At 36.8% G+C, this 27,835-nt stretch overlaps 1 protein-coding gene across 3 annotated transcripts in view; it reads right to left on the bottom strand.

Annotated features, from left to right (window-relative positions):
- Window positions 1-27,835, bottom strand: part of NRPC2 (nuclear RNA polymerase C2) — a 232,475-nt gene that overhangs the window by 129,023 nt on the left and 75,617 nt on the right. For all 3 annotated transcript variants that reach the window (XM_089999321.1, XM_089999320.1, XM_089999322.1), the window contains exons 20-21: window positions 3,639-3,755; window positions 3,480-3,560 (exon numbers count right to left, since the gene is read on the bottom strand). In XM_089999321.1, the coding sequence (XP_089855447.1) occupies window positions 3,480-3,560; window positions 3,639-3,755 (198 nt within the window). The remainder of the gene's footprint in view (window positions 1-3,479; window positions 3,561-3,638; window positions 3,756-27,835) is intronic.

The raw sequence follows: 27,835 nt of genomic DNA on the forward strand, positions 1-27,835 counted from the left end.
CCTCAGAAGACCCTTTCAGGGTCATTTCATACTGCAATAGCTTTGCACGAAGGTCTTCAAACTTTGGAATAAAGACGTCGTCAGAACATGGTAGTCTGGCCCCAACCCACTCAAGGTTTGTTGCACCTTATCTTTATCACTGACGAGACATCCCACAATAGCCAACTGATCCGTGATGCCTTTCATTTTGTTCAGGTATTCCATAATAGACATTGAATCTTTCTTCAACATTTGAAATTCTCGCTTGAGAAACATGATTCTCGCCTCAGAGATCTCCGAATATGTATGAACTAGCTTGTCCCACAGCTCTTTGGCCGAACAATCAATAGGAATGGCTACAAAGACCGCCTGTGAGAGTGTTGAAGTGATGTATGCCACTAACGATTGATCCCTTTTCATCCAAGCAACATATTCAAGATTTTTGAGAAGAACAATAGATTGTGCCCCTTTATCGTCCGGCTTTTCCTGCGAAATAAACTCTGGAGGGGGTGAGACCGATCCATCTAGATGACCAGAGAGATCCTGGCTCCTTATAAAAGGAACAATCTGCCTTTTCCATGTCAAGAAGTTGGAATTATTTAGTTTTTCAGAGACTAGTTGGTTGAGAAAGTTAGAGGAAAGGCCTGACTACGGATTAGGTGAATCCATTTGAAATATTGACAGAAGAAAAGAAAAGAGAAAGAGAAACGGTATGGACTAGACAAAGAAATCAGTCACCCGAATATTCTGTCTTTTTTTTTTGCAGTGACAGATATAATGTATATTCGGGTATGATCAAAAAGAAATGAGGTAACTGATCAAAACTGAATATCAGTAATTGAATAAGTGATATACTCAATGAAGGTGTGTAACAGAATTGTAAACGTTTCAGAAAAGGTGTATTACAAACTTAAATAGCATAATACTAATTTCAAAAGTAGAGTATTCAGACTGAAGCAATATTCAAACTAAAGATACCCAATAATGGAGAGATAATTCAAGATTAAGCAAAAGGGAAACAGACGTAGGAATATCTCAAAACAAGAGTTTATGCACACAGAAAAAAAAAACACACAAGTAATGACTTCAGCAAATGAAATATTCAGATTGAGAGAGGAGAACTTGTTTGTGTCTCTTCACGTCAGCAGATCCAACTAAAAGGCTGCTTTGATTCCAGAGAGAATCAAATCTTAAAGGGCAAGGTAAGAGGAGACGTTGACGGAGGGATCTTAAGGAGGAGATCTTAACAAGATGTTGACGGAAGACGAGATGTTGTCGATCTTACCAGAACTGTAGAACACGGAGGAAAGGAGGAAGGAAACGAGGAGGAAGGATAACACGCACGCAGAGGAGAGGTGATCCCAGGCCAGGCTTCAGCACCGCTCTGATACCATCTTAGAAAAAGGGGCTTCACGTTGACCTGTGCAAGAAAAGGGAAAACGAGGTATTGAAGGAAGAGGTTGCAGTGAGAAAAGACGTCAGACACACTTCCTGCGTTTTTCATTGTATTAAATATATATTGAGTACATAATGTTTTAGGGTACGAAAATACCCTCTAACAACAGACTTAAAATACATAAAACAGCAATCGGATCTTGAACCGATCCAGTACATGGGTCGGGTCGGGTCCTATACATACACGAGTTGGGTCCAAGACCCAATAAAGACTTCTTTTCACTTTGATCCTTAAATCTTAATCTCGTTTTCCTTCCATGGCTTCATCCAATCCTATCAAGTCCTCCCTTCTTAGTTGGTCACAAAAAAACTAGATGAGACCACTTTTATTACCTGGAAGAAACAAATCATACCCGTCATTAATAGCCACGATTGAATGGGACATCTCGACGGATGTGTCAGCTCGTTTGAAATTTATGCTTAAGGTTCAAGAAGGATCTACAGACAAAGGGAATGATGAGAATAAAGGTGGTGCTGCAGAATCAGCTATCTATGTCAAGAATCCAAAATATGTTCCATGGTGTAAGAATGACCAAGCAGTGGTCGGATTCATTACAGCAACTCTCTCGAAGCAGGTTCTTCTTCACATTCCTATTGGTGTTTCCGCACGTTATTTATGGGAGACATTAAACCAATGGTTCGAGTAGATTTCCACACCCCAAGTTTATCATCATAAATCTAAATTTTGAGATCTAAAGAGAGGTAACTCCAGTGCTAGAATTTCTGAATAAAATCAAACATGTGGTGGATCAACTTGCTGCGATTGGCAGCCCAATATTGAACAAAGACCTTTTTTCTCAAACCCTAAAGGGCAAGGGATATTTATGTCCTTTGAGTTATAAACTCAGTTATGTCTTTTGTATCTGTGCCAAAGGGTATTTCAGCATTTGTACACATATTTTCATATATAAAGAGGGGCAACCCATCAAGATATCAACCCATTCAGGAACTCTTTCTCTTTCTCGTTACCTCTTCTTCCTCTTGTACTTCAGGGGACAACTTCCAAGGTGAAACTTCACATAATGTAGCTGGGATCCAAAGAGGGAGAGAGTTATCATCATCATCCCTATGTACCAACAAAACAAGAAACTCAGTACCCAAACCTTATAGTAAAGCAAATCATATCTGTCACATGGATACAGCCGCACATACGGGGATACGGCCATTTTTGCAAAGTTTCAATAAGACTAGTATATAGGGAGACATGATACAGGGGCCAAAATGGAGCGTTTGTGTGACAGAATCATATTATGAACTATTAGCCACCCTTGCAACAAAAAACTTCAGTAAATTTTACAACCTTAGAACCCTAAAGTTGATAGTTTTAAAAGTAATGCCCACCACCTAAACTTAGACATTTTTCAAGCATATATGCAAAAAGAAATTATCTCTTATATTTTGGTATTTCTTAATGACTTAAGTTCTATAAAAAGATTAATGCTGATATGCTCTGATGCAATGATGTATAACCTTAAAAGATTACAACCTTAGTGTACCAAGAACTCAGAGATGGACAAAAGGGCCATGATATACTCATACCACGATTCATTAATTATCATATTCATGCAGGACGAGAGAGAGAGATTCACACCCATCTTATCTAATCCATTGGAATATTGAGAAAGGAATATAGATTTAGAACACACAAAACCCTTAATTTTCATATCAATATTTTCTCATCTTTCTCATTGATAGAGGAGCTGAAATTTTAATGGAAGTAAAAAAATTAAAAACTTGTATTACTTTTAATTGAGAGATTTGGGGCTCAAATCTCCATGGACTATTCCTTAATTTGGCTATCCAAAATCCAAAAAAATATGCTCAATTGTACATGCATCAAGTCATGATGTACTCCTATAATAATGATAAGTGCAACAGAAAAACGTATTTAGAAATTCATTGTTATGGTTGATATGAGAAATAGATCTGTTCGCCACAGCTCACACATGCACACACACGAACACACAGACGCAGACACACAGGCACACACACGCATACACAATGTGCATACAAGCACAGACTTTAGTTGTCAGAGGCACACGTACCTGCTTGTCATTTACATATATACTAACAAATTCACCAATTTTACCAGCTCTTCTCAATCTCCTCACAGCTCTAGCAAAGCGCTGTGAAGATAACAATATATCACAATGTAAGTCTTAAGGAGCTTTCCTTCAAATTAAAACTAAGGAAAACATTAATACCTGTGGCTGCCGATGTCTACCAAGAATGAGTCCATTAAATATAACCAGAAAGGAACTTGGTGAGTGGATCTCCTCCGCAGAAAGTAATGCCAAGTCTTCAACACCTAAGCTATAACACTGCCACATGTACATGAATATTTTCAATAGTTGCTTAATATAGACAATGACAGTAGAAAAATTAAATGTTGGCCCCAAGCAGAAGAACAAAATATATTAAGCAGGTAAGAATTACCAGATATATTTGTAATAGAACACAAATAAGCGAACATGTTTCATAGTGATGATGTCAGCACAATTGATCTAAAAAAATATTACCACTGTATAGCAATCCCATGAATCCATAGAAGTTGGTGCATATCTTATCATTTGACCTCCATCTGAAGAGATTTACATCTATATCTAATCATTGCATTTGATAAAGTAGTGAAGTGAACTTTGATGAGTTGTGGAGCCTGATTCATAGTTTTTGCCCTTTCAAGAGGGGGGTCCGGGGGTTCCCCCCCGGCGCAAGTCCCATTGTGTGGTCAGTGGATGGGGGGGGGGGGTTATAGGGGGGTAGCGCCCCCCCCCTAGAAGATTTTTTTTCTTGGGCTTATGTTTGGGACCCGGTTTCTTATGGATCAGACCCGATTTGGTTAGGGTTAGGATTGTCGCCCTTGCCTTGTATAAATTCTCTCTTTTGTTTCCCTCTTGTAATAGTCGAAAAAGAGTAACAAGATTTCTCTCCGTGGTTTTTTATTCTTTCTCGGATTTGAGGAGAGGTTTTTCCACGTAAATCTGTGTGTTCTTCCTGTGTTTTGTTTGATCGATTTTGCTCATTGTTTCCTTTGGTTGTTTCTTGCTCATGGTTTTCCTAACAAACTTATCTTGGCATCGACCTAAATGATCATAGAGAATGCCACATGTGTTTCCATAAACCAATCTATTCTATATACCTAGGTACAGAAGTAAGGAGTAGCTTACTCGAAGAGATACAGTAAAGATCAAAACAAAATCAACCACACCACACCCCTAAAATTACAAATACATGCATATATAAAAAAGTGGTGCAATCTTGTTTGTGTATCATAGGATTTTTTTTAAAGGAAGGTGCATTATATTAATATTAGAGATAGTCTTCTAGAACTATTTGTACATTCAGTCTTTTTAATGAGGAATAACCTAGTCCCAGAAAAGCTGTATATGGAACTCTTAACAGCATTTTTAAAAACTCGTGATGTCATCATAAAGTTCAGGTAAACAAGATGTGCAACTGACTGTGCTGCATTTATTGAAAGAGAGAGAACATTTGCATCTCTGCATATGTGAATGATGATAGAATGATGAAATGGCTGAAAAGCATGCTAAGGATGAAGAAACATCTTCATCAGGCTATAAAACCATCCTTGTTAGACATTTACTACGTGGAGCATTGTTTGGTTAAGCAGTGTGAGCGGATTAGAGGAGAGGATGTTGCCTTAGGAGATTTAGTTAAGGACCTCTCGGCTTGCAAGATGTTTCACGTGTAGCGGTTGGACACACGGGGATGCGTGTAGGTTAGAGCTAATTCTCCCAAGAATCACCTTAAGTGGTTTCAATCGAGTATGGTGCCTCGAGGCTAGGCGAGTGAATGCCTAAGCGTTGGCGAATGAGTCTGGGTGGTGCTCTTCACTATGGTGTTCAATCATCAAATGGTCTTTGAACTAGGGGCCGCAAGGACTTATTCCTTCGTAAGCGAGGTTTTGCTATGTCGTGCGCATGGAGCTGCAATACGCTTCATGGCACGCAAGGGTAACGCAAGTTTGTGCCCCTTTCAGAAGTGATAGTTGGTATGAGACGGCTATACACTGATCGGCATGAACTACATGGAATGTGCATTTGGAAATGCGTTTGATCAGCTTCCGCTAGGCAGTTGCGCACGGGGTGATGTGCAAAGCCAATGAAAATGATTTAGCACATGAAAAAGTGATGGTACACGGCCTTTAAGCTGGCCAGCTATGAACACCCCAAATTTTTCAAAATTTTGTAAATATTCCATTTTTGCCCATGGCCCCCATTTTCTGAGTAATTGAGTCAGTTTTAAATCAAAATTCCAGTTTATTTCTTGGATTTTATTAAATCCATTTTATGCATCTGACTCGATTTTGGATTTGGATCCAATATCAAAATCCAAATCTGAGCCACGTTATCTAACTTTGAACTAAATTTACAAAAATATCAAAAATAAATTTTGACAAGCTCAAATCGATCCATCCAGTATCCATTTGGATCCACTGTCTCATATTTCTCGATTCGAGATCCAAAACTCGAATATCTCCAAAAATTTCGGCTACAAACCCGTTGTCTGAGAAAATTTCAAAAAATTTTCTCAGAAGATTCCTCTTTTTGTAAATATTTCTCAAAAATACAAAAATAGTTTTTAAATCTCACATTTTGCCTAGATTTTGGAATCTTATTCCAAAATAACAAAAAAAAATGCAGAAAATACGAAGAAAATAACAAAAAAATAGAAAACACAAAGAAAAATATAAAGAAATAGTTCAGAAGCCACTTTTTGCGAAAATTGTTTCATATAAAACCCTTTTTGAGAATTTCTTTTAAGATAGCCTCTTTTCTGAAAATTTTTTGAAAGAGCCCCCTGCAACGGTTTTTCCGTTACGCTCTCTCTCTCTCTCGCTCTCTCTCCCTCTGGAAGCACCCGTGTGCCTCCATCGCCACCCTCATCTTCCTTCATCCCTCCATCGCCACCCTCATCTTCCTTCATCCCTCCATCGCCAACCATTGGATCTGCCTTCTTCCTCTCTTGTTCATCTTCAACCCTCGATGCCTAATGGCCTCCCCATTTCCCGATCCTTCTTCTCCCTCTTTAAAAGGGGCACGAAGGGGAAGATCTGATCATCCGTCTTTCACCCCTTCACTTGCCTTTGCATCCTCACCCCATCAGATTCACGCACCATTGCTTCCCCCTTCTTCTTCTTCACAATCCCGCTCCTGCCCTCCCATCGATCATCCATCCTCATTCGCCATTCCCTTAGCCATCCGTCTCCTCCCCTCTCAATTCCTCTCCTGGCATCCGAGCTACTGAAGGAATCAGCCATCCATCGCTGGTGCTCTCATCAGCCTTCATCCGGATTCCCCTCCTTCAGAAATCCCTGCAAACTACAGTGAGTACCCCTCTTCCCTTTTGTTGTTCTGGATTTTCTTTTGATTTCTTCGTTTTTTACCCCCATTAATGCATCTGTCGTAGCGATGGTCTGCCTATGGCATCACCAGCCTACACATTGCAATATCAACAGAGTTTTTACTCCAACATCTCTTTCCTCTTTGCTTTATTCGAGCTTTTTTGGTTTATTTACGCTCCAATTAAGCGGATATGCCTTTTCATTTGGATCATTTATTTGCTTTCGGTTATAGCATCTCTTTCTTTTCTTTCATCTTTGATCTTCTGTTTATAATTTCCTTTGATTTCGTTTTCTTCATTTTTATTAACATTTTTTTTCTTGATTTCTTGTTCATATTTCCGATTTCTTGTTTAATTTCCATTTCGTTTTCATTATCATCTTTATCGTTATCATGGCTTTCAAAATAAATATCTTATCTGATCCAGCATCAGATTGGGTTTTACTCTGCCATAATCATCGATCAATTTTGCATTTTATCTGTTATTTTTCACTTTGATAACTATCTTTGCATTTGGATTTCCTTAATGCAAAAGCATTCCATACTTTGCTTGTTATCTCGTCATAAGCATCTATACCTACTGAAATCTTGTCTCTACTATCTGTGTTCAATGGAGCTGGGATTTATTTCCCCGATTAACATTTGTATCAGGTTCTCGTTGAAGCATGTGATTTCTAATTGTATCCATCCATGTTGTATTTGTTTCAGTTTTCAGCATTTAGCAGTGTATGGTTGTATTGATTCTGGACTACCACTCGCCTCATTGCATTGACACCATCATTGCAGCTATTGCATGGTTCATTCATTAGATTTCACATTCATTGCCCTTAATATATTTTAGATTTTCATCTGTAACATATTCGAGGCCATTCGTCGTTTGTTGATGCATTACATTCCATTTCGTCCATAGCCATTGTTTGTTCTGTATCTTGCATCAGTCCAGCACATTCAATTGTTGCTTTGCTATTATATCTACGTTCAAAAGTGCATATGTGGCTCATTGATTTAGCATTGTAGTATCTATATTCTGCAACTTTACACATCTGTAAAGCATGGTCAAGCGTCATGGTTCCCGTTGTGTCAGAGCATCTTCATCGTATACTCTTTCCTGTGCATTCACTGGCGCATTTGCATCTTAGTGTAAAGGATATCATTCGAATCAAGCATCGCACATCTGTGCTCATTCTTACCTCCAACATTCAGAAGTTAATTCAGCATCTTGCAGGATTCACCCAATCAGAGATCCGGTTAATCATAGAGTTCGTAGATGGATCTGCCCTGAAAGAGGAATCCAGATTTGTTCAGTTATTTCCCTCTGTTTATCCTCTGCGATTTTCAATTTATTAGCATACATTTTTCAGCACCTATAGTTGCCAAAATATCAGACCCATCTTCCCCCTTTGTGCCCTTCTGAGCCATTTGAAGGCCAAGAAATTTTTCAGTGAGGTGATTCCAAGACCTGTTAGATATTATATCATGTAAAATTGTGAACACAGAATCATAAGTTCGTTGTAGGAACTACAGAACTGGAGAGTCATCACATATGGTGCTCATTAAGACACAGTCATCGCAGAACAAGTTCATTCTGGTAAAGGCTGGATTCAATGGAAAAATGCTGAACATGGGTGAGCAAAATTTCCTCACAAACATCAAAACATTCCGGAAAAACTCATTCTCACAATATGCTAATTAAGATCAACCTAGTGGGTTGTAATTCACATTTTCCCTCAATCAGTGTATGTGCTCCATTATTATATGGGAAACCAGAGAATCTCACTGGTCTGTCATACAACTCTGCGATGCAGGCTTCAAGTTCATATGTTCGGTTATAGAGAATTACTTGCATTATGTAGCATCTCTGAAATTAAATAATTTTAATTAGCATTTTCCAAGCCTATGATTTCTGTTCTTATTATGTTCTGGTATTTGATTAGACATTGTTTTAGCATTGTTAACATTGTTGCATTGTTACATTCTGCATATGCAAGCATGATCATATCCCAACACACCATGCCCAACACGTGAGACTGTATATTCAGGGAGTTCATCTCACTAGGTACAATCACGTTGTTTCTTGTATTCTTGAATCTTGATGTACTGTATACATGACTGGCCGAAATCTGCTTGGCCGGAATCTGCTTGATATATTGACTGGAGGAATCTTGATGGGCTGATTAAAGTTACATTGATATGTGTTATTCTGAAGACACATTTGCTTGCTGTGAGGTCACCACTGTTGTCGGATGAAGTTATTTTGATATGCTGCATAAAGTCATTGTGAAATACATAGGGTCATTGATTCATAAACTAGGTTTAATATTTTCCTGCAAAATGCACATAAAGTTGATTTGAAACTAGGTATTTAACTTACCTCTCATGGCATTACAGCCTCTTTTCATTTGCTTATCCTTCATTGTATTCTATATGTTGCACTGCATTTCATCACAGCCCCATATATTCGTTTCATTCCTTGTATATCAGTGTTTTCCCTGTATCTCTGCACCGATCTGCTAACCTCCATATCTGAGCAATCAACTGTGTGAAGTTGATCCACAGTGGTGATTGTGGTAGTTGCTAAAGATAATCGCTTGTACAGGTTCCTCTATCTTCATTCATGTTTAGGGAGATTCATATTCATACCATTCATTGTTTAAGCATGAAGTTATTACACACTTAGGGGTTATATATTTAATAGATAAGATCTCATATACTTAGACATTATACATTTCAGCATGTAACAGTTAGTTAATATATAGGCAGGGATTAGATATTTAAGTATTGTTCATGGGCAAATTCATTTACATAGGTTTGGTATAGAGAGTTGTTCCATTATACTTTTTCTTTCAAAGACATTTCAATTGCCATTGAATCCCCTATAGGCATCGTCTCACAGTCCTTCATTTAGCCCACCTTCCACCTACTACATCCCTTCACATTGCATTGCTGCCGCCCAATTCCTCCACCTATCAAACACTTAAACACTGACCACCTGCATTCTCACAATCTCCTGCTCAGTCACCAATAACTGCAGCTATACTCCTTTTACACAGAAATTCTCTGTTGTAGCCACCACCATCACCTCATCACTCACTTTGCTGTAGATATTTGCTTCAATATCTCTTTCACATCTCACATGACACTCATTCACCATTACAGCTGTGCACATTTTCCTGCACTTTCATCTCCACCACAACCCCAGCTCATTTGTCATACTCTCTTGCATTCACATTCACCCTACCTGTACCCTACATAACTGCCCTTCCCTGGCTACATATCCCTGTCACACTTCACAGCCAATACACCACTGCCAATATACGTAGCAGCCCCTACAGCTGCTACACTTATGCATATACCCTTGTATAAACCTTTGGCATATTGCATGAACATTTCATCAATCCAATATGTATATTTTCTCATCCATATGATACATTGAAATTTGCATTCTAAACATATCATGAATCTCTTGTCACTTGCATTGTATATTTTGTAAATTTCTTTTTATATGCATCTTTTACACTGTGCTAACTTGGATTTTGCAAAAATTGGGTAGAAAAGGTTATTTTCTTTCTTACTTTAGAAATTTGAATTTCAATCCATCTCAAAAATTGTAATAATTAGGCTATAACGAGAATTTTACACTCTCAGCTCTAGATTAGAAGGTATCAGCATGCATATATCTTAGAAATTGCTTGTTTTCATATCATTTTTCCTTTTATTACAAAATTTCACAAATAGGAACACGAATGGCACGTGAACCATTTTATAAAAGGTGATTAAATCCTAAGTTGATGATTTGCATTAATGGCCATAGTCAAGGTGTGAACAAAACTTAGGATTTTCATCTTTTATGTAATAACATTAGATCCACACTGAATCTCTTCTCAAAATCATCATATTTTTCTAAATGTTTTCTTCCTTTATAAGAGTTTAACTTAAAATTAACTCAAGATATATATCAATGGCCATAGTCAGGATATATTGAGAGTTAATTTCATTTTAAACTCTATAAAGGCACCAAAATGTGTCTTATTCTTAACTTGAATTTAAATATGATTATTATATAATACATTTTATCACCATAGTCAGAAATGTATTATATCTTCAATCTTATTTCAATTCATTTAAAGAATAAAATATGTTTTTCAAAAACCTAATTTCAAATTCTTTTAATTCATTCATCATTCAGGATAGAATTACATCATATTTTCAAAATTCTTTTCATATTATTTCAAAATCCAAGTGATTTTGAGATAAATCTTCAAATATCTCCTTCACTTCTCAAATCAAACTTTAATTCTTATTTATAACTTCAAATTCATCTTTCTATTCTCAATTCTATTTCATTTCAGAACTTCAATTTCAAAGTCTAATTTGACTTTGAAATTTCAAAATTCATTTTATCTTCGAAATTCAATTTCTAATTCAAATCAAGTTTCAAAGTTCAATTCAACTTTGAAATTCCAAATTCATTTTCAGGATTCAAATTCAAATTCAAATTCAATTAAACATCTCAGATCAAATTTCAAAGTTCAATTTAACTTTGAAATTCCTGATTCATCTTCTGATTTCAAATCTCAAAGCTTTCAATCAAGTCTATATTTTCAAAAAGTTCTATCTAAAGATTGAGTCTTGATTCTCAATTCAAAATCAAGATTTTGAGATTGATTCTGAATCTCAAAATCCGATTTTCCCTAAAGTTTAAAGCCCACTTTTAAATTCAAATCTGAATTTCCAAAATCCAGATCCACCCTCAAAGTCCATTTTGGATCTTCAAAAATCCAAATTCCATCTAGGATTCCAGACTTTGGATCTAACTCCATTTTGGATTCCAGACTTCGAATCCAATTTCATTTAGGATTCCAGACTTCGGATCCAACTCCATTTTGGATTCCAGACTTCGGATCCAATCCCAATTAGGATTCCAGATTTCGGATTCAACTCCATTTTGGATTCCAGACTTCGGATCCAATTCCAGTTAGGATTCCATACTTTGGATCCAACTCCATTTTTTTCAGACGTCGGATCCAATTCCATTTAGGATTCCAGATTTTGGATTCAAATCCATCCTGAAAATCCAGATTTCAAATCCAATTCTGTTTTCAAATTTCACCTAGATGTAAGATTCATTTTAAATTCAGATTTTAAAATCTGGAATTCAATTCCCTTTTCAAGATTCTATCTCCAGTTCCAAAATCTTCTTTTCTCCTTATTTCTTCAAATTCAAAATCCATTTTCCAATCTCTGATTATTCCAATACTTGGAATTTCAAGTCTCTCCTTCCAGACCTATTTCAAATTCTGAGTTAGATTCAAAATCTAATTTTTTCAAATCAAACCTTGAATCATTTCTTCACTCCATTATCAAATTTATCTCAGAATCACTTGGAAAATCCCAAATTTCCAAACTGTTTTCTCAAAAGCATACATTTCTGCATTCACATTGCACAAGCATGATTCTTTGTGCATTTTAGACTTAAAATAAATTCTTAGATAATATTTAAACAAAGCAAAAGGCATGAATTCGATCCTTGGTTCGATTACCCCTGGTAAAGGCGCCAGGAACGGTCGAACCTCGTACCGATGAGCGAATCTCATCTCTTCATTTTCCCGCAAATTTTTCAAAACGGAGGCGAGTGATTTTTCAAAACATTTCTTTGGTCAAATGAGACCTTGCAAAAGAGTTCCTCTCATTTTTCTATCCTTTCCGTTCTCTCTTCCTTTCTATCTTTTATTTTCCCCTTCAAAAAGAGAAATAGAGGTTAGAAAGAAAAAAGAGGAGGAAAAGAGAGAAGAATGCAAGAGAGAAAAAAAATTGCGATGATCACACTAGCTTGGCGCATCGCAGGTTTGCAAAGCATTATATGCCCGTGACAGAGCGATAGAAAGGCTAGCGGCAGTAAGGAAGGACCGTTACGCCGCACTAGCTTATTGAAAAAAGTAAGTTTGTGACAAATAGGTATCAAAGCAGAAAGATTCACGGAGACCTTGTTGTTGATTGTATACGACACTGAAGAGGACAGTGATGGTTTATCATGGTTACGCAAATTTTCGCAGCTGAAGTTTTGCTGACTGAACACATAAGCAAGATGTTGGCAGGATGGTATGGGACATCTTATTAATGGTAAGCAGAAGTGTAAGGTTGTTGGTCAGTTGGCTAAGGAAACATAGATAAGATAAAGATTTCTACCAGTTGTACATTAAACTCGCAGGTAGACTTGTGCATGCAAAGAATGGGCGTTGAATTCGACTGGATGGATTTGCACCTTTGGGTATGGGAGACTCAATTAAACTTCTAGATTCTCTCCCAAGATTGTGGGTTAGCGGAGTGCCTACGTTGAGCAGAATGCTCATTGTTTTGGTCCCTTGATTTGGCAGAATCTCAATGGATTGTGTGTGTAGAAAAAGTTGTTTGTGGCTTGTCGGTTCCTGCGACAATGTTTTGCTGACTTTAAAAGAGAGTTACAACGTGTTAACTCCGAGAGGAGAGCTACAGAGTTGGGCCAAAGGTGCCCATATGAGGATGAGTGATCAAGAAGACGTTTTGAAGGACCACTTTAGGGTGATACGCAAGAAGGCGTCCCCCACTTGACCATTGGAAAACCGCAAGTTGGTGATTAAGGGAGTTGATATTCACGCAGCATGCATTGGTGGTCGTCTTTCTCAGCGAGGACCACGAAAGGCTTGAAATTACCCTTGCTGGGATTGGAAGGCACCCTAGCCATGAGCATAAAGACAGGCAACCACCTGTGTGTCGGAAGCATGGTTGTCCACAGTGATCATTATTGCACCTCGAGCATATCTGGTTCGATGGTCATTCTAGCTTGTTCCCTATATCTTGCTTTTGTTTCTTAGATGGGGTCCCTGCATTTTATCATTAGCAAGTCGACGCTTGTTGACTTCCTTACTTCTAGCAAACTTTTTGCCCTGAATAGCCTTTGTTACGACAATGAAGCCATACATGATACTTAAGTACAAGGTTTTGATGATGAGCAAGTGGAATCAACTGCATTTCAGCTAAGGCTATGAAGAAATTGAAGAATTCGGTGAAGAATCCTTGAAGACTAGTGTGCAAATGTTTAATTCATTAAAAGTCTTAGATTCTTATAAGAGCCTTACTTAGAGTGCATATATAGGTTTCATTTCACCTTAAAAGTCTTTAGAAAAACTTTTCTAAAAGAAACTCTTTTGAAAATCTTTTTACAAAACTCTTTTCTTAAATTTTCATGTTTATTAGTCGACCAATAGACTTATCAGTCGACTAATCCTTTCGCGCCATATTTTCTAAAAAGTCATTCTTGTCAAATTAGTCGACCGAAGTTTTTATCAGTCGACTGGACAGAATGTCTGTTTTCTGAAAAATTAGCAGCAGTCGACTAATGGTTTTTCAATCGACTGAACAGAACATGTGTTTTCTGAAAAATTTAGCAGCAGTCGACTAATGCTTTTTATCAGTCGACCGAACAGAATGTTTGTTTTTCAGAAGTTTTTAGCAGCAGTCGACTAAAAGGTTTTTCAGTCTACTGATGATATTATCAGTCGACTAACTTTTCTCAAGTCGACTAAATTTCAAAAGTTTAGATTTTCAAACGGCTCGATTAACAGATCAGTCGACCGACGATAACTGTCAGTCTACTAATAACTAACTATTAGTCGACTAATTGATGTTTCAGTCGACTAATTTTGCCGTTTTCCTGAAACTTCAAAAAAAAGGCGTGTCTTTTCATTTTTCAAACGTTTTGATCGTTCAAAATGGACAGTTTTGACACCCTTTCATACTCTCAACGTATAAAATCTTTTAACTATAAATATGAGTGCATTTTACACTCAAAAACAAGAATTCAATCGATTTGAATCATTTACTTCTTGTTTTTCACTCCTATCCATTGAAGTATTTGTTTTCTCACTCACGTGATATTTTCACTTCAGTTTTTCACTCAAATCACTTTGAGAGATAGTGAATTCGTGAGTAGAGTATTTTCAACAACCTCAAAAGCCAATTGCATCTCATTTGCATTCAAAAGGAAGGCTCATAGGTTGTATTGTAAGTTGTTATTTCTTTTGTGTAAAAAGAAGGACTCCTTGGTGTAAAGGAGTTGTTTGCTTTCAGTGGGATTGTTACTGAAAGTGGGACCGGTTATGGTCTGTGTGATCTTGTAGTTTACAAGGTTGATAGTGGAAAATCTCAAGCGGGTTTTGCTTGGGGACTGGATGTAGGTCGGGTTTGACCGAACCAGGATAAAATCTTGTGTTCTTTGTGTGTTTGCTTTGAGATTTGCAAAATCCTTCAATATTCCGCAGAAAGTTTTAAAAGCACTATTCACCCCCCCTCTAGTACTCGTTTCCTCGATCCTAGTGCACTTTCATTTGGTATCAGAGCGCAGGTTAGCTATTATTTTGATTTGACCATCATCTAGCATGGCAACTACAACATCTCAGCACAAAGAAGGAAGTTCCTCTGTTCGTCCTCCTCTCTTCGACGGAACAAACTATGGATACTGGAAAGTAAGAATGACAATATTCCTGCAATCCATGGATCTCGATATCTGGAGAGTTGTTTCAGAAAAGTACTAAACTCCATCAACTGATTTCAGCCGATGGACCGATGATGAAAAGAAGACTGCTTCACTTAATGCCAAGGCAATGAATGCATTATATTGTGGCGTTGACAAGGTAGAGTTCAATCGCATTTCTCAATGCTCTACAGCTAATGAAATCTGGCATACTCTTCTCGTAACTCACGAAGGTACGTCAAAGGTAAAGGAATCTAAAATTGCTTCTTTAGTTCATAAATTTGAATTGTTCAAAATGAAACAAAATGAATCTATATCGGACATGGTAACTAGAATGACCGATATAACTAACACTTTGAAATCCCTTGGAAAAGAATATTCACAAGTGGATTTAGTCAGAAAGATTCTAAGGTGTTTAACTCCTGAATGGGAGAGAAAAAACACTGCTATTGAAGAAGCAAATGATCTCAATACTCTCACTCTTGAAGACTTAGTTGGTAATCTAATGGCATATGAGGTCCAACTTCAAGACAGACAAGAAGAAGAGCCTAAGAAGAAATCTCTTGCTTTTAAGGCTACTTCTGACTCAAAAAATTCTGAAGAAGATGAAGATGAAGATATTGCCCTCATCACAAGGCAATTCAGAAGATTCATCAAAAAGGGAAGATTTCAAAGAAAGGCAAAGAAAGCAGATTCTTCCATTCCCAATGAAGTCAAGTGCTTTAACTGCAAAAAGGCAGGACATATCAAGAAAGATTGTCCTCTTCTCAAATTCAAGCCCAAGGACCAATTCAAGAAGAAAAAGGCATTTTAAGCCTGTTGGGATGATAGTGACTCCTCTTCCGATGAAGAATTAAATGAAGAAGTCGCCAACATGTGTTTTGTAGCACAAGAAGATTCGGTAAGTCAATTTGACTATGATGAGTTATTTGAAGCATTTAATGATTTATATGCTAAATTTAAGAGTCTTAATTCTAAAAATAAAGAGTTAAAAACTGAAAATTTAACTCTTGACTCTCAAAATAAAGTGTTACTAAAAGAAATAGAAGATCTCAAGAAGGAAAATTCTTGCCAAGCACTTGAGATAAAAGAAATTGGAGATAGAACCAATCTCTTACAAAAGGAAATATCTAGTCTTAAAGAAAAGTCAAATGATCTTCTTTCTATAGTGACCAAATTCACAAATGGTCAAGAGAATCTAGAAAAACTTCTTGGTTCTCAAAGATGCTCGGTTAATAAAACCGGATTGGGATATAGCTTCTTTGATACTCAAAATAGACCAAACTATGTGGTGAAAAATCAAAGACATTATTCTCAACCTTTTGTTCATAAAACTAAACTTTCTAGTTCTAATAGAAATGCATCTAGAAATGATTATTCTAGAAATGTTTATTCTAAATTCTTTTATAGAAAGAATATTTATTATCAAAGGAAACCAAAATCCAAATGGATATGGGTTCCTAAGACTAACTCTCATGGACCCGAAAATAGAAAGGGGTCAAATGCTCTGTTTTCTGATTTTGTTGTAGGTACACAACATAAGGAGCAAATGGATATTGGACAGCGGCTGTTCCAAACATATGACTGGAAGGCCGGAGTTATTTTCCACCCTCCAAAATAAGGATGGAGGAACCGTCACCTTTGGTGACAATAACAAGGGAAAAGTGATAGGTATTGGTAATATTGGTAATACAAAATTTCTCTTGATAGAAAATGTTCTTTTAGTTGATGGTTTAATGCATAATTTAATATCTATTAGTCAATTATGTGATAAAGGTTTTCATGTTTCTTTTGAAAATGATTTATGCTTAATTTCCGATTTTCAATCTAAAAAGATCATTTTTAAAGGTAAAAGAAGAAACAATGTGTATGAACTATATCTAGATGAATTACCCTCTTTTAATGAAAAATGTCTTATTGTTTCAAATGAAATTCAATGGTTATGGCACAAGAGACTTGGACATGTTAATTTTAAAATTATTTCAAAATTATCCAAGAATGATCTTGTAAGAAGCCTACCTAGAATACCATATAAAAAGGATCACTTATGTGATGCTTGTCAAAGGGGTAAACAAATCAAGAGTTCTTTTAAAGCTAAAGATATAGTTTCAACAAAACGTCCTCTTGAACTTTTACATTTAGATCTATTTGGACCATCTAGAATTCAAAGTTTGAATGGTGGCAAGTATGCTTTTGTTATAGTAGATGATTATTCTCGGTTTACATGGGTGATTTTTCTAAAAAGCAAAAATGATGCTTTTTCAGAATTTTCTAAACGTTGTAGAAGAATTACAAATGAAAAATCTACATCTATTATTAAAATTCGTAGTGATCATGGTGGTGAATTTGAAAATGAATCTTTTCTAAAGTTTTGTGATTTACATGGTATATCTCACAACTTTGCTTTTCCTAGAGCGGCTCCACAAAATGGAGTTGTTGAAAGAAAGAATAGAACTTTGCAAGAATGTGCTAGAACCATGCTTCAAGATAAAAATTTACCAAAATATTTTTGGGCTGAAGCAATTAATACGGCATGTTATGTCTTAAATCGTGTTCTTATTCGACCAATTTTACATAAAACATGTTTTGAATTGTATTATGATCGTATACCAAAGATCTCATATTTCAAAATTTTTGGTAGTAAATGTTTCTTGTTAAATACCAAAGATAATCTTGATAAGTTTGATTCAAAATCAGATGAATCAATATTTCTTGGATATTCTTTTAGAAGTAAAGCATATCGTATTTTCAATAAAAGAACATCTTGTATTGAAGAATCTCTACATGTTGCATTTGATGAAAATTGTGAGCAAGTTATTCCTCTAAGCGAAGAAGAAGAAGCAACACTTCAAGAAGAACCCTTGATAGAGAGTACTTCTCAAGAAAATATTCCTCTTCAACCGGTTTGGAAAGAAGTTCCAAATCATCCACATGAACAAGTTATTGGTGAAATAAAGAGTGGTATCCAAACTAGAAGGCAGTTAGAAAAATATATTGCAAATGTTGCTTTCATATCTAAATTAGAACCAAAGAATATCAATGAGGCATGTGATGATGAATTTTGGCTTTTAGCCATGTCTGAAGAACTTAACCAATTTACTAGGAATGGTGTTTGGGATCTAGTTGATAGACCAAAGGATCATCCAGTAATTGGAACAAGATGGGTCTTCCGAAATAAGCTGGATGAAAATGGTGAAGTCATTGGTAACAAAGCAAGGCTAGTGGCACAAGGCTATAATCAAGAAGAAGGCATAGATTTTGATGAAACCTATGCACCAGTGGCTCGATTAGAGTCAATTCGTATGATGCTTGCTTTTGCTAGTTACATGAACTTCAAGTTATATCAAATTGATGTTAAGAGTGCATTCTTAAATGGACACATCAATGAAGAAGTTTATGTAGAGCAACCCCCAGGCTTTGAAAATGACAAATATCCAGAAAAGGTCTACAAATTGAAAAGAGCTTTGTATGGACTTAAACAAGCACCAAGAGCGTGGTATGAAAGACTATGAAATTTTCTAGAACAATCTGGTTTTTCCATTGGTCGGGTAGACTCCACTTTATTTATTAAACATTTTAATTCAGATATTCTTATTGTGCAAATTTATGTTGATGACATAATATTTAGTTCTACTAATGATTCTCTTTGTAAAGAATTTGCTAAAGCTATGCAGGAAGAGTTTGAAATGAGCTTGATGGGCGAATTAAACTACTTACTTGGACTTCAAATAAAGCAAACTGAAGAAGGAATCTTCATCAATCAGGCTAAGTGTACAAAAGAACTTCTCAAGAGATTTGGGATGGACTCATCGAAATCAAGAAGGAATCCTATGAGTACAACTACTTCTCTTGATAAAGATGAAAATGGTAAAAGTGTAGATACTAAGCTCTACAGAGGTATGATCGGATCTCTATTATACTTATCTGCTAGTCGACCTGATATTATGTTTAGTGTTTGTATGTGTGCAAGATTTCAAGCTAATCCAAAGGAATCTCATTTAACTGCAGTAAAACAAATTCTTCGTTATTTGAAAGATACTTCAGATTTCGGTTTGTTTTACCCAAAATCATCTTCCTTTGATTTAGTTTCATATAGTGATGCAGATTTTGCAGGAAGTAAATCTGATCGCAAGAGTACTAGTGGAACTTGTCATTTCTTGGGAAATTCCTTAGTCTCTTGGTTTAGTAAAAAGCAAAATTCAGTATCACTCTCAACAACTGAAGCTGAATATATAGCGGCTAGTTTAGCATGTTCACAAGTACTTTGGATGAAACAGACCTTAAAAGATTTTGGTTTGAATTACTCCACAACAACTATTTATGGTGATAACACTAGTGCTATAAATCTTTCGAAAAATCCTATTCAGCACTCAAGAACTAAGCATATTGAAGTTAGACATCATTTTTTAAGAGATCATGTGTTAAAAGGAGATATTTCGTTAAATTTTATTTCCACTAAAGAACAACATGCCGATATCTTCACTAAACCTCTTAAAAATGAAGATTTTATGAGAATTAGGAGAGAACTAGGTATTTGCTCATTTTTGGATTTATAAAAATGCTGATTTTTGAACAAAATCTCAAAATCGCACTATATTAGTCAACCGATAAAATTCTAGTCGACTGGTGTTTTTATATTTTGGAATGTATCGCATCATATTAGTCGACCGATATAGTTCTAGTCGATTGATGATATTTTTAGAATAAGTCGCACTTTTTTAGTCGACCGATAAAGTTTTAGTCGACTAAATTTTTTTTAAAAAAAAAATTTAAGTGAAGGGACCCGACACCCCTTGGATTTGTTTTAAAACCCGTTTTTTTTTAAAAGAGGCATCATTTCACTTCGTACCTTTTCATTTTTTGTTAAAACGAAACCCTTAAACCGAAAACCCCTCTTTCTCCTTTGCCTCTCTCTCTCTTCCGAAATACCCTCGGAGTGTCGTTCGACTCCATCATCGCCGGGATTTTCTTACCGTAACAAGGAGACGCCGGAATCTTGTGGCAGTGATCTTCAAACGCCGGAATCCTCTTGTAGTGACTGGCGCATCTTCAAAAACACGCCGGAACTCTTTTGCCGTGACAGTGCATTGCCGGAATCCCCTTTTGGCCGACCTCTCCTCGCCATCAGCCACCGCATCGTCCTTAGTTTTTTTTTTTATCGCCGGAAAGCCTTTTTCCCCTTGCCGGACGTCATTTGGAAGCCGACATTTTGGTAACCATGCCTCGTACGAAGTCTGCATCTGCAAAAGGTTTAGGTTCTCCTCCTCCTATACCTACTTCAAGACATAGTTTTTCACTAAGATTACTTCGCAATCCTCTTCTCTATGACACTTTTGGATCAATTTCTGCACTACCTATTTTACCAGGCCGAAATGTTCTATTTCACTTGTTTTCTCGTTACAAAATAAGAGAATTATTTCCTGGTATTTCACATCTTTTTGATGCTTGTGCAGATACCCTTCACTATCCTTTTCTTATTCACCTGTTTTACACGAATTTACAAATGAATCATGAAACTGGAGTTTTGTATTCTCTTGTTCGTGATGTTGAAATCGAGTTTGATTCGAAATTGCTTGGAGAAATTCTTGAAATTCCACCTTCAGACACTCTTTTCAACACTATTGAATTGAATGATGAAAGAGTTTTTGAACAAATTCTTCTTCCAGAAGCACCTCACTGCCCTCATTTCAAAAATACTAATCTTCAAACTCGTGCACGCATTGCTGGACGAATCCTTGCCCACAATGTTCTACCCAAAACTGGTTCTTTTGATTATTATTCCACAGATCTATCTACGGCTCTTTATGTTTTATTTGGAAATATTTTTGTCAACTGGGTCAATGTGTATTTTACAAACTTGTGGAAACAAAAACCATTTCTTCCTTATGGTTGTCTGTTAACCCGTATTTTTAGACATTTTAAAGTTTCTTTAACAAATGAAAAGTACATTGAGCAAAAAGAATTCTTTGATCAAACAATTTTTAAAAGAATGAAAATTCAATATCTGCCTCCCTTAAATGTTGATCAAACTGAACCATCTGATCCTAATGAACCATCTATTTCTGAACCTTCACCTTCTGCGACACCTTCATCTCATGCAAAAAGAAAGAAATTTTCGACAAATCAAGACCATGATGAAGTTATGCAGAGACTGAAAGCTTTGGAGCTGCATCAACACACCTTTCGTGAAGATGTGACTCAACAACTTGCTTCAATTCAGAAGGATGTAACTGCCATTAAGGATTTGGTAAACTCTCTTTTCTGATCTTTGATCTTTGAAAAACATACTTTATGGGTTGTAATATTTTTAAACTTGTATCTCTATTTCTGCTTATGTTATTTTTGCCCTTACTCTTTTAGATTCTGACAAAGGGGGAGAAAAAGATAAAGATAGCATTACATTGAAATTGCAGAAGATCTTGAGAAAAAGATGATAGCAATTACATTACAGGAGATCTTGAATGAGAAATGCAAAATTAAGAGAAAAAGAAAGCTTTGAATGAATGTATTTCTAAATGCATGAAGAAATGATGAATGGAAATGAAAACCAATCAATATGTGATATATGTGCTTTAAATGTGCTAACTTTTAATGTTTTGCAGCATATTGATAGGGAGAGTAAAATCTCCATCTATGCATCTAAAAAGTTTCATCTTTGATTAAGTTTGTCATCATCAAAAAGGGGGAGATTGTTACGACAATGAAGCCATACATGATACTTCAAGTACAAGGTTTTGATGATGAGCAAGTGGAATCAACTGCATTTCAGCTAAGGCTATGAAGAAATTGAAGAATTCAGTGAAGAATCTTTGAAGACTAGTGTGCAAATGTTTAATTCATTAAAAGTCTTAGATTCTTATAAGAACCTTACTTAGAGTGCATATTTAGGTTGCATTTCACCTTAAAAGTCTTTAGAAAAACTTTTCTAAAAGAAACTCTTTTGAAAATCTTTTTAGAAAACTCTTTTCTTAAATTTTCATGTTTATTAGTCGACCAATAGACTTATCAGTCGACTAATCCTTTCGCGCCATATTTTCTAAAAAGTCATTCTTGTCAAATTAGTCGACCGAAGTTTTTATCAGTCGAGTGGACAGAATGTCTGTTTTCTGAAAAATTAGCAGCAGTCGACTAATGGTTTTTTAGTCGACTGAACAGAACATGTGTTTTTTGAAAAATTTAGCAGCAGTCGACTAATGCTTTTTATCAGTCGACCGAACAGAATGTTTGTTTTTCAGAAGTTTTTAGCAGCAGTCGACTAAAAGGTTTTTCAGTCTACTGATGATATTATCAGTCGACTAACTTTTCTCAAGTCGACTAAGTTTCAAAAGTTCAGATTTTCAAACGGCTCGATTAACATATCAGTCGACCGACGATAACTGTCAGTCTACTAATAACTAACTATTAGTCGACTAATTGATGTTTCAGTGGACTAATTTTGTTGTTTTCCTGAAACTTCAAAAAAAAGGCGTGTCCTTTCATTTTTCAAACGTTTTGATCGTTCAAAATGGACAGTTTTGACACCCTTTCATACTCTCAACGTATGGAATCTTTTAACTATAAATATGAGTGCATTTTACACTCAAAAACAAGAATTCAATCGATTTGAATCATTTACTTCTTGTTTTTCACTCCTATCCATTCAAATATTTGTTTTCTCACTCACGTGATATTTTCACTTCAGTTTTTCACTCAAATCACTTTGAGAGATAGTGAATTCGTGAGTAGAGTATTTTCAACAACCTCAAAAGCCAATTGCATCTCATTTGCATTCAAAAGGAAGGCTCATAGGTTGTATTGTAAGTTGTTATTTCTTTTGTGTAAAAAGAAGGACTCCTTGGTGTAAAGGAGTTGTTTGCTTTCAGTGGGATTGTTACTGAAAGTGGGACCGGTTATGGTCTGTGTGATCTTGTAGTTTACAAGGTTGATAGTGGAAAATCTCAAGCGGGTTTTGCTTGGGGACTGGATGTAGGTCGGGTTTGACCGAACCAGGATAAAATCTTGTGTTCTTTGTGTGTTTGCTTTGAGATTTGCAAAATCCTTCAATATTCCGCAGAAAGTTTTAAAAGCACTATTCACCCCCCCTCTAGTGCTCGTTGCCTCGATCCTAGTGCACTTTCAGCCTTAACTTGTTTCCCTTTCTCAAGGCCTTGCGAAGACAGTTGTCTCTTGTTGTGACTTAGCTTATGGTGATATTCATCCACAGAATGTCTCACCTTACCAAAGAAGATGCAAACACAAGAATCTTGTGGGCACATTTGACCCGGGAGAGCATGATGGTTATTCATCTGGTTATCACATTGGCATTTATTACCTCGTGCAACTCATTGTATGACATCTAAATCGAAACAAAATTCTTTAATCAAAATAAATACAAAACAATTAACTCAACAATACTTACAGTGTGATGCAGATGTCGGATGGTCAAGAATCACTATTTTCCCTGTCGCTCTGATACAAAGTTCTAACGCTCCAAAATCTAGGACTTGTAACTTTTTGTGAAAAGTTTGAATGTTTTGTAATCATTCATTTATCTGAGTTTTTAAATAGTAATTCAGCGAAAACTGGTGTTTGAAATAGCAAGTCAATGCACTTTGGGTGCATTACAGCACAAACTTTCTTTTACAAACAGATTTAAAACTCCATGCATTTAAGAAATCAAATAGATTGCAAAAATGTAATTTTTAATAGTTTAAGACTTGTACAAAGGAGAGTTTCAAGAAAACCTTTATGCAAATTTATCGAAATGCCCTCATGAGGTGCACAAACAAGACAATATAGCACAGAATTAAGCAAAATATTTTAATACGACAAGTATATAAGCAAATAAATAACTGAATCTAGGATAAGCAGTTTAATATTACAAGTGTCATATTGCAAACTATCATGAACATAATGCTATAATTATTACAAGCATTTAACTAACACGAGTAAGCTAGTTGTCACAAGCAAAGAAGTGCGTAAGCAGTTAAACTAGCAAGAGCAATGTTACAACAGGCACACACCATTCAACAAGTAGTAAAGCATGTCACATGCTACAATTATTACACGTGCATAACACAATAAATTTGGTGATCAGATTTAGCATATGTTTCGATATTAGCTGACCAAGCGAGTACGCACAAGGCACGACTCTAGAAACAATCGAGACTGATCCGGGATTTATTATGCAATGTATTTTATGATACCCTAGAAAGCTGACTAAGTCCGCTCTTAAGGGAACAGTCGGTGACAAAGAGAGAATTCTCCAAAGCATAAGTAAACAATGGATGTAAACTGATCATGGGGAGCTACCACATAGGATAATTAATGTAGTCCATTTTCCCTAACTTCGATGACTGGGAAAGCCGAGTCATTTGCCGGTGGGGTGGTTGTTAACAACTTGTTCATCAGAGTTTTTGTACCTTCCCGTCCTCTCTCTTGACGGTAGTCAGCAGGTCGAATGGGTACGTCAAGGGTTAGTTAACTGAAGACTCATTATGCATGCTCTTGTTTTTCAACCCAACTCGAGCATCTTGCCTGCGAAGGTGGAATCAACATCATTTTAGGTCTGAGCGTAGGTCTGAGCTAAATCCTCCCACAAAACTTTGGATGTGCAACCATCAGGAATGGAAATCAGTACTTCTTGTGATAACGTGGAAGTAATATATGCGACAAGGGCTTGATCGCGCTTCATCCAAGAAACAAATGCAGGATTGCGAACAATATTCGGCAATCCTCCATCTTCTTTGGCTTCGGTTGTGATGAATTCTGGGGGCATTGGAGTGGAGTCATCCAAGTGACCTGAAAGGTCTTGACTTCAAATAAAAGGAGCAATTTGCCTTTTCCAAGTCAGATAGTTATTTGTAGTTAGCTTTTCCGAAACTAGCTGCCCCAGGAAATTGGAAGAAAGACCCGAATTGGCTGAAGTATCCATTTGTAGGCTTATTGACAACCCTTTTTTTCGGAAATAACACTAGTGGCTGAAACTGGGTTGTTTTATCATAAACTGACACAGTTGACAGAAATCGGCACAATGTCACGACAAGAGAAATGGGAGCTCTATATATACCTTTTTTTTTAGTGTATGGAAAGTTTGACAGAAAATGAATGAGGATATCACAGGTAGATTCCTGGTTGGAAAACCAGGGAACTCGACTTTACTGATATCAGAATATTAGATGTTAAATATGATGAATCAACAGGAAACTAAAGAATAAATTTTCACGACAGAAACTAGAAAGATAGATATTAGAAGATGATGAAGCAAAACAAATGGAAAACTGAAAACTCGACCAATAAATTTTCATGGTAGAAACTAAAAAAATAGATATTAGAAGATGATGAAGCAAAACTGTTTGGAAAACAAAAAACTCGACCTGTTAAGATTGGGTTGTTGGGTTCGGCTGAAGAAGATGATCTGCTGAAGAAGATGAAGGGGACTCGGCTGAAGGATCTTTCTGTTGGGTTCAGCTGAAGAAGATGAAGGGGACTCGCTGAAGGATCTACTGTTGGGTTCGGCTGAAGAAGATGAAGGGGACTCGGCTGAAGGATCTCAGCCTCTTAATGGGAAAGACTCGGTTGACTGAAGAAGAGATGAAGACGTGCTTTTCACATTTCGGCTGAAGAGATTTTTATGCTCAGACCTGCCGCTACTCTGATACCATGTCAGAATTCCTGCAGAAATCAAAGACGAGAGAGAGAGAGAGAGAGCTCTGATATTGTTGGGAATCGGCAGCCTGTATCCTTCACAAAGGCTGCGCTAATACTTCATTAGCCTTAATAGAGTTACAATAATTTACACATGGATAAAAGTGCCCATGTATTAGTGTCTCATATTACATTAAAATACAAAACCTGGGAATGGATATGGATCCTTTATTGAATGGATCCATATCCAGCCCATATTCTAATATATTCTAATACTGCAGACGCCAGCAAGCTCACAACTCTCCAAGGTAGGGGAAGATTGCACAGAGGACTTGAACAATTGAATTGAGTTCAATTAACTAAAAAAGATAATTAAATAAATATATATGCATATATATATCATATATATTTGTACGAGTACGCATGTAACTCAAGGACGCGGTTTCGCGATTCTTAACCTTTACTTTTTGTCAAGCCTCTACTTTGTCGCCGCGCATTGCGCAAAGGTTTTGTGTTGCACTCATGCTTAGTCTTTACTTTGCTGTCGTGCAATGCGGAAAGGTTTTGCGTTGCACTCCTGCTTACAGTCTTTACCTTGTCATCGCGCTTTGCGCCCAGCCCCTTGCTTTGCAAATGTTTTGTTACTGTCTTGCTATTGCAGATGACGGTCAGGTTCTCACTCATTTCATGCACTTTTGAGGCATCCTCGTAGAGGATACAAGAGGCATTTACCACTCTCTCTCTCTCTCTAGCGACAAGAGTCGAGTCGAGAGCTTAGCGATACATCCTCGTCTAAGGAGAAGGATACCTCGCAAGGATCCTGGCTCTTCGAGCACGCAGCCCTGCAGAGTCGACTTGAGATTTTAGGGAGCTGCGCAAAAGCATCAAAGACTGCCCAAATCAAAGCATTTGGAAGGATGAGATTGGCTGGTTCTGTTGAGAAACCTGTATCCAGTTTATCGTAGCCGGTATCGAGTCATACGAGGCATGTAAATACCCCGATAGCGGATGAGATTCTAGAAAATCGCATGTCAAATGTTGGCACAAGCTAATGGTTGTTTCAAAAGATAATGAATGTCAAAGGTAAAGCTTGAGAAACATTACATCTTTGTGAAACACTCCTGTTGAGGCTCCCATTGAGGAGCTATACCCCTTTCATCCTAGAGTATTTGTAGTCGTGCACTAGACGTTAGTACTACGATGATCGGATAAGACGGTCGTACGACCTCGAATAGTGCTAAATGTACAATGTTGTAATCACTTAAATGGTGTCTGATTCGCCTTCACAGGCAAAACGCTCGAGTGGTTTAAAGACCACAGCATAGAATAGGTCGTTAGTTAAGCAACCCCTAATGCACTTGTTCGTTTCTGGTTGTCTGTCAAGGGAGAGGATAGAGCGGTACAAAACTCCAATGGACAGGTTGTTAACAACCATCCCACGGGCAATGATCCGGCCTCCCCGGTCATTGGAGTTAGAGAAAAGGGGCTACAATAGTTAGCTCAACACTTCTGCAGAAGTTGGATGTAATTGTGGCACTGCTTACCTATTTTGGGGGAATCCTCTCTCTGCTAAAACTGTTCTCTTAGGAGCGGACTCAACTAGCTATTTCGGTTATTGAAAATACATAGAATAACAGACGCCCGAACTAGTCTCAGTTGTTTCTACGTTTTTGCTGCGCGTACCCGCAGGCAGTAATATCGAAACATAAAGTTTGTTCATACTAGTTGATTTCTTGTTTGCTCGGTAATTATGTAACGACCCCAACTCCTACCTTTGAAAAATGCGGAAATTTTTTTTGAAAAAAAATTTTTTTTTCTAAGAGTTGCGGAAAACTTACTAGAGACCTGGGGTCCCTACAGTTCCAATTTCAGTTGGATAACCACACACCACAAACGAAGTTGC

This window comes from Nuphar pumila, chromosome 3, assembly GCF_984573655.1.
Source record: "Nuphar pumila chromosome 3, dmNupPumi1.hap1.1, whole genome shotgun sequence".
NCBI lineage: Eukaryota > Viridiplantae > Streptophyta > Magnoliopsida > Nymphaeales > Nymphaeaceae > Nuphar > Nuphar pumila.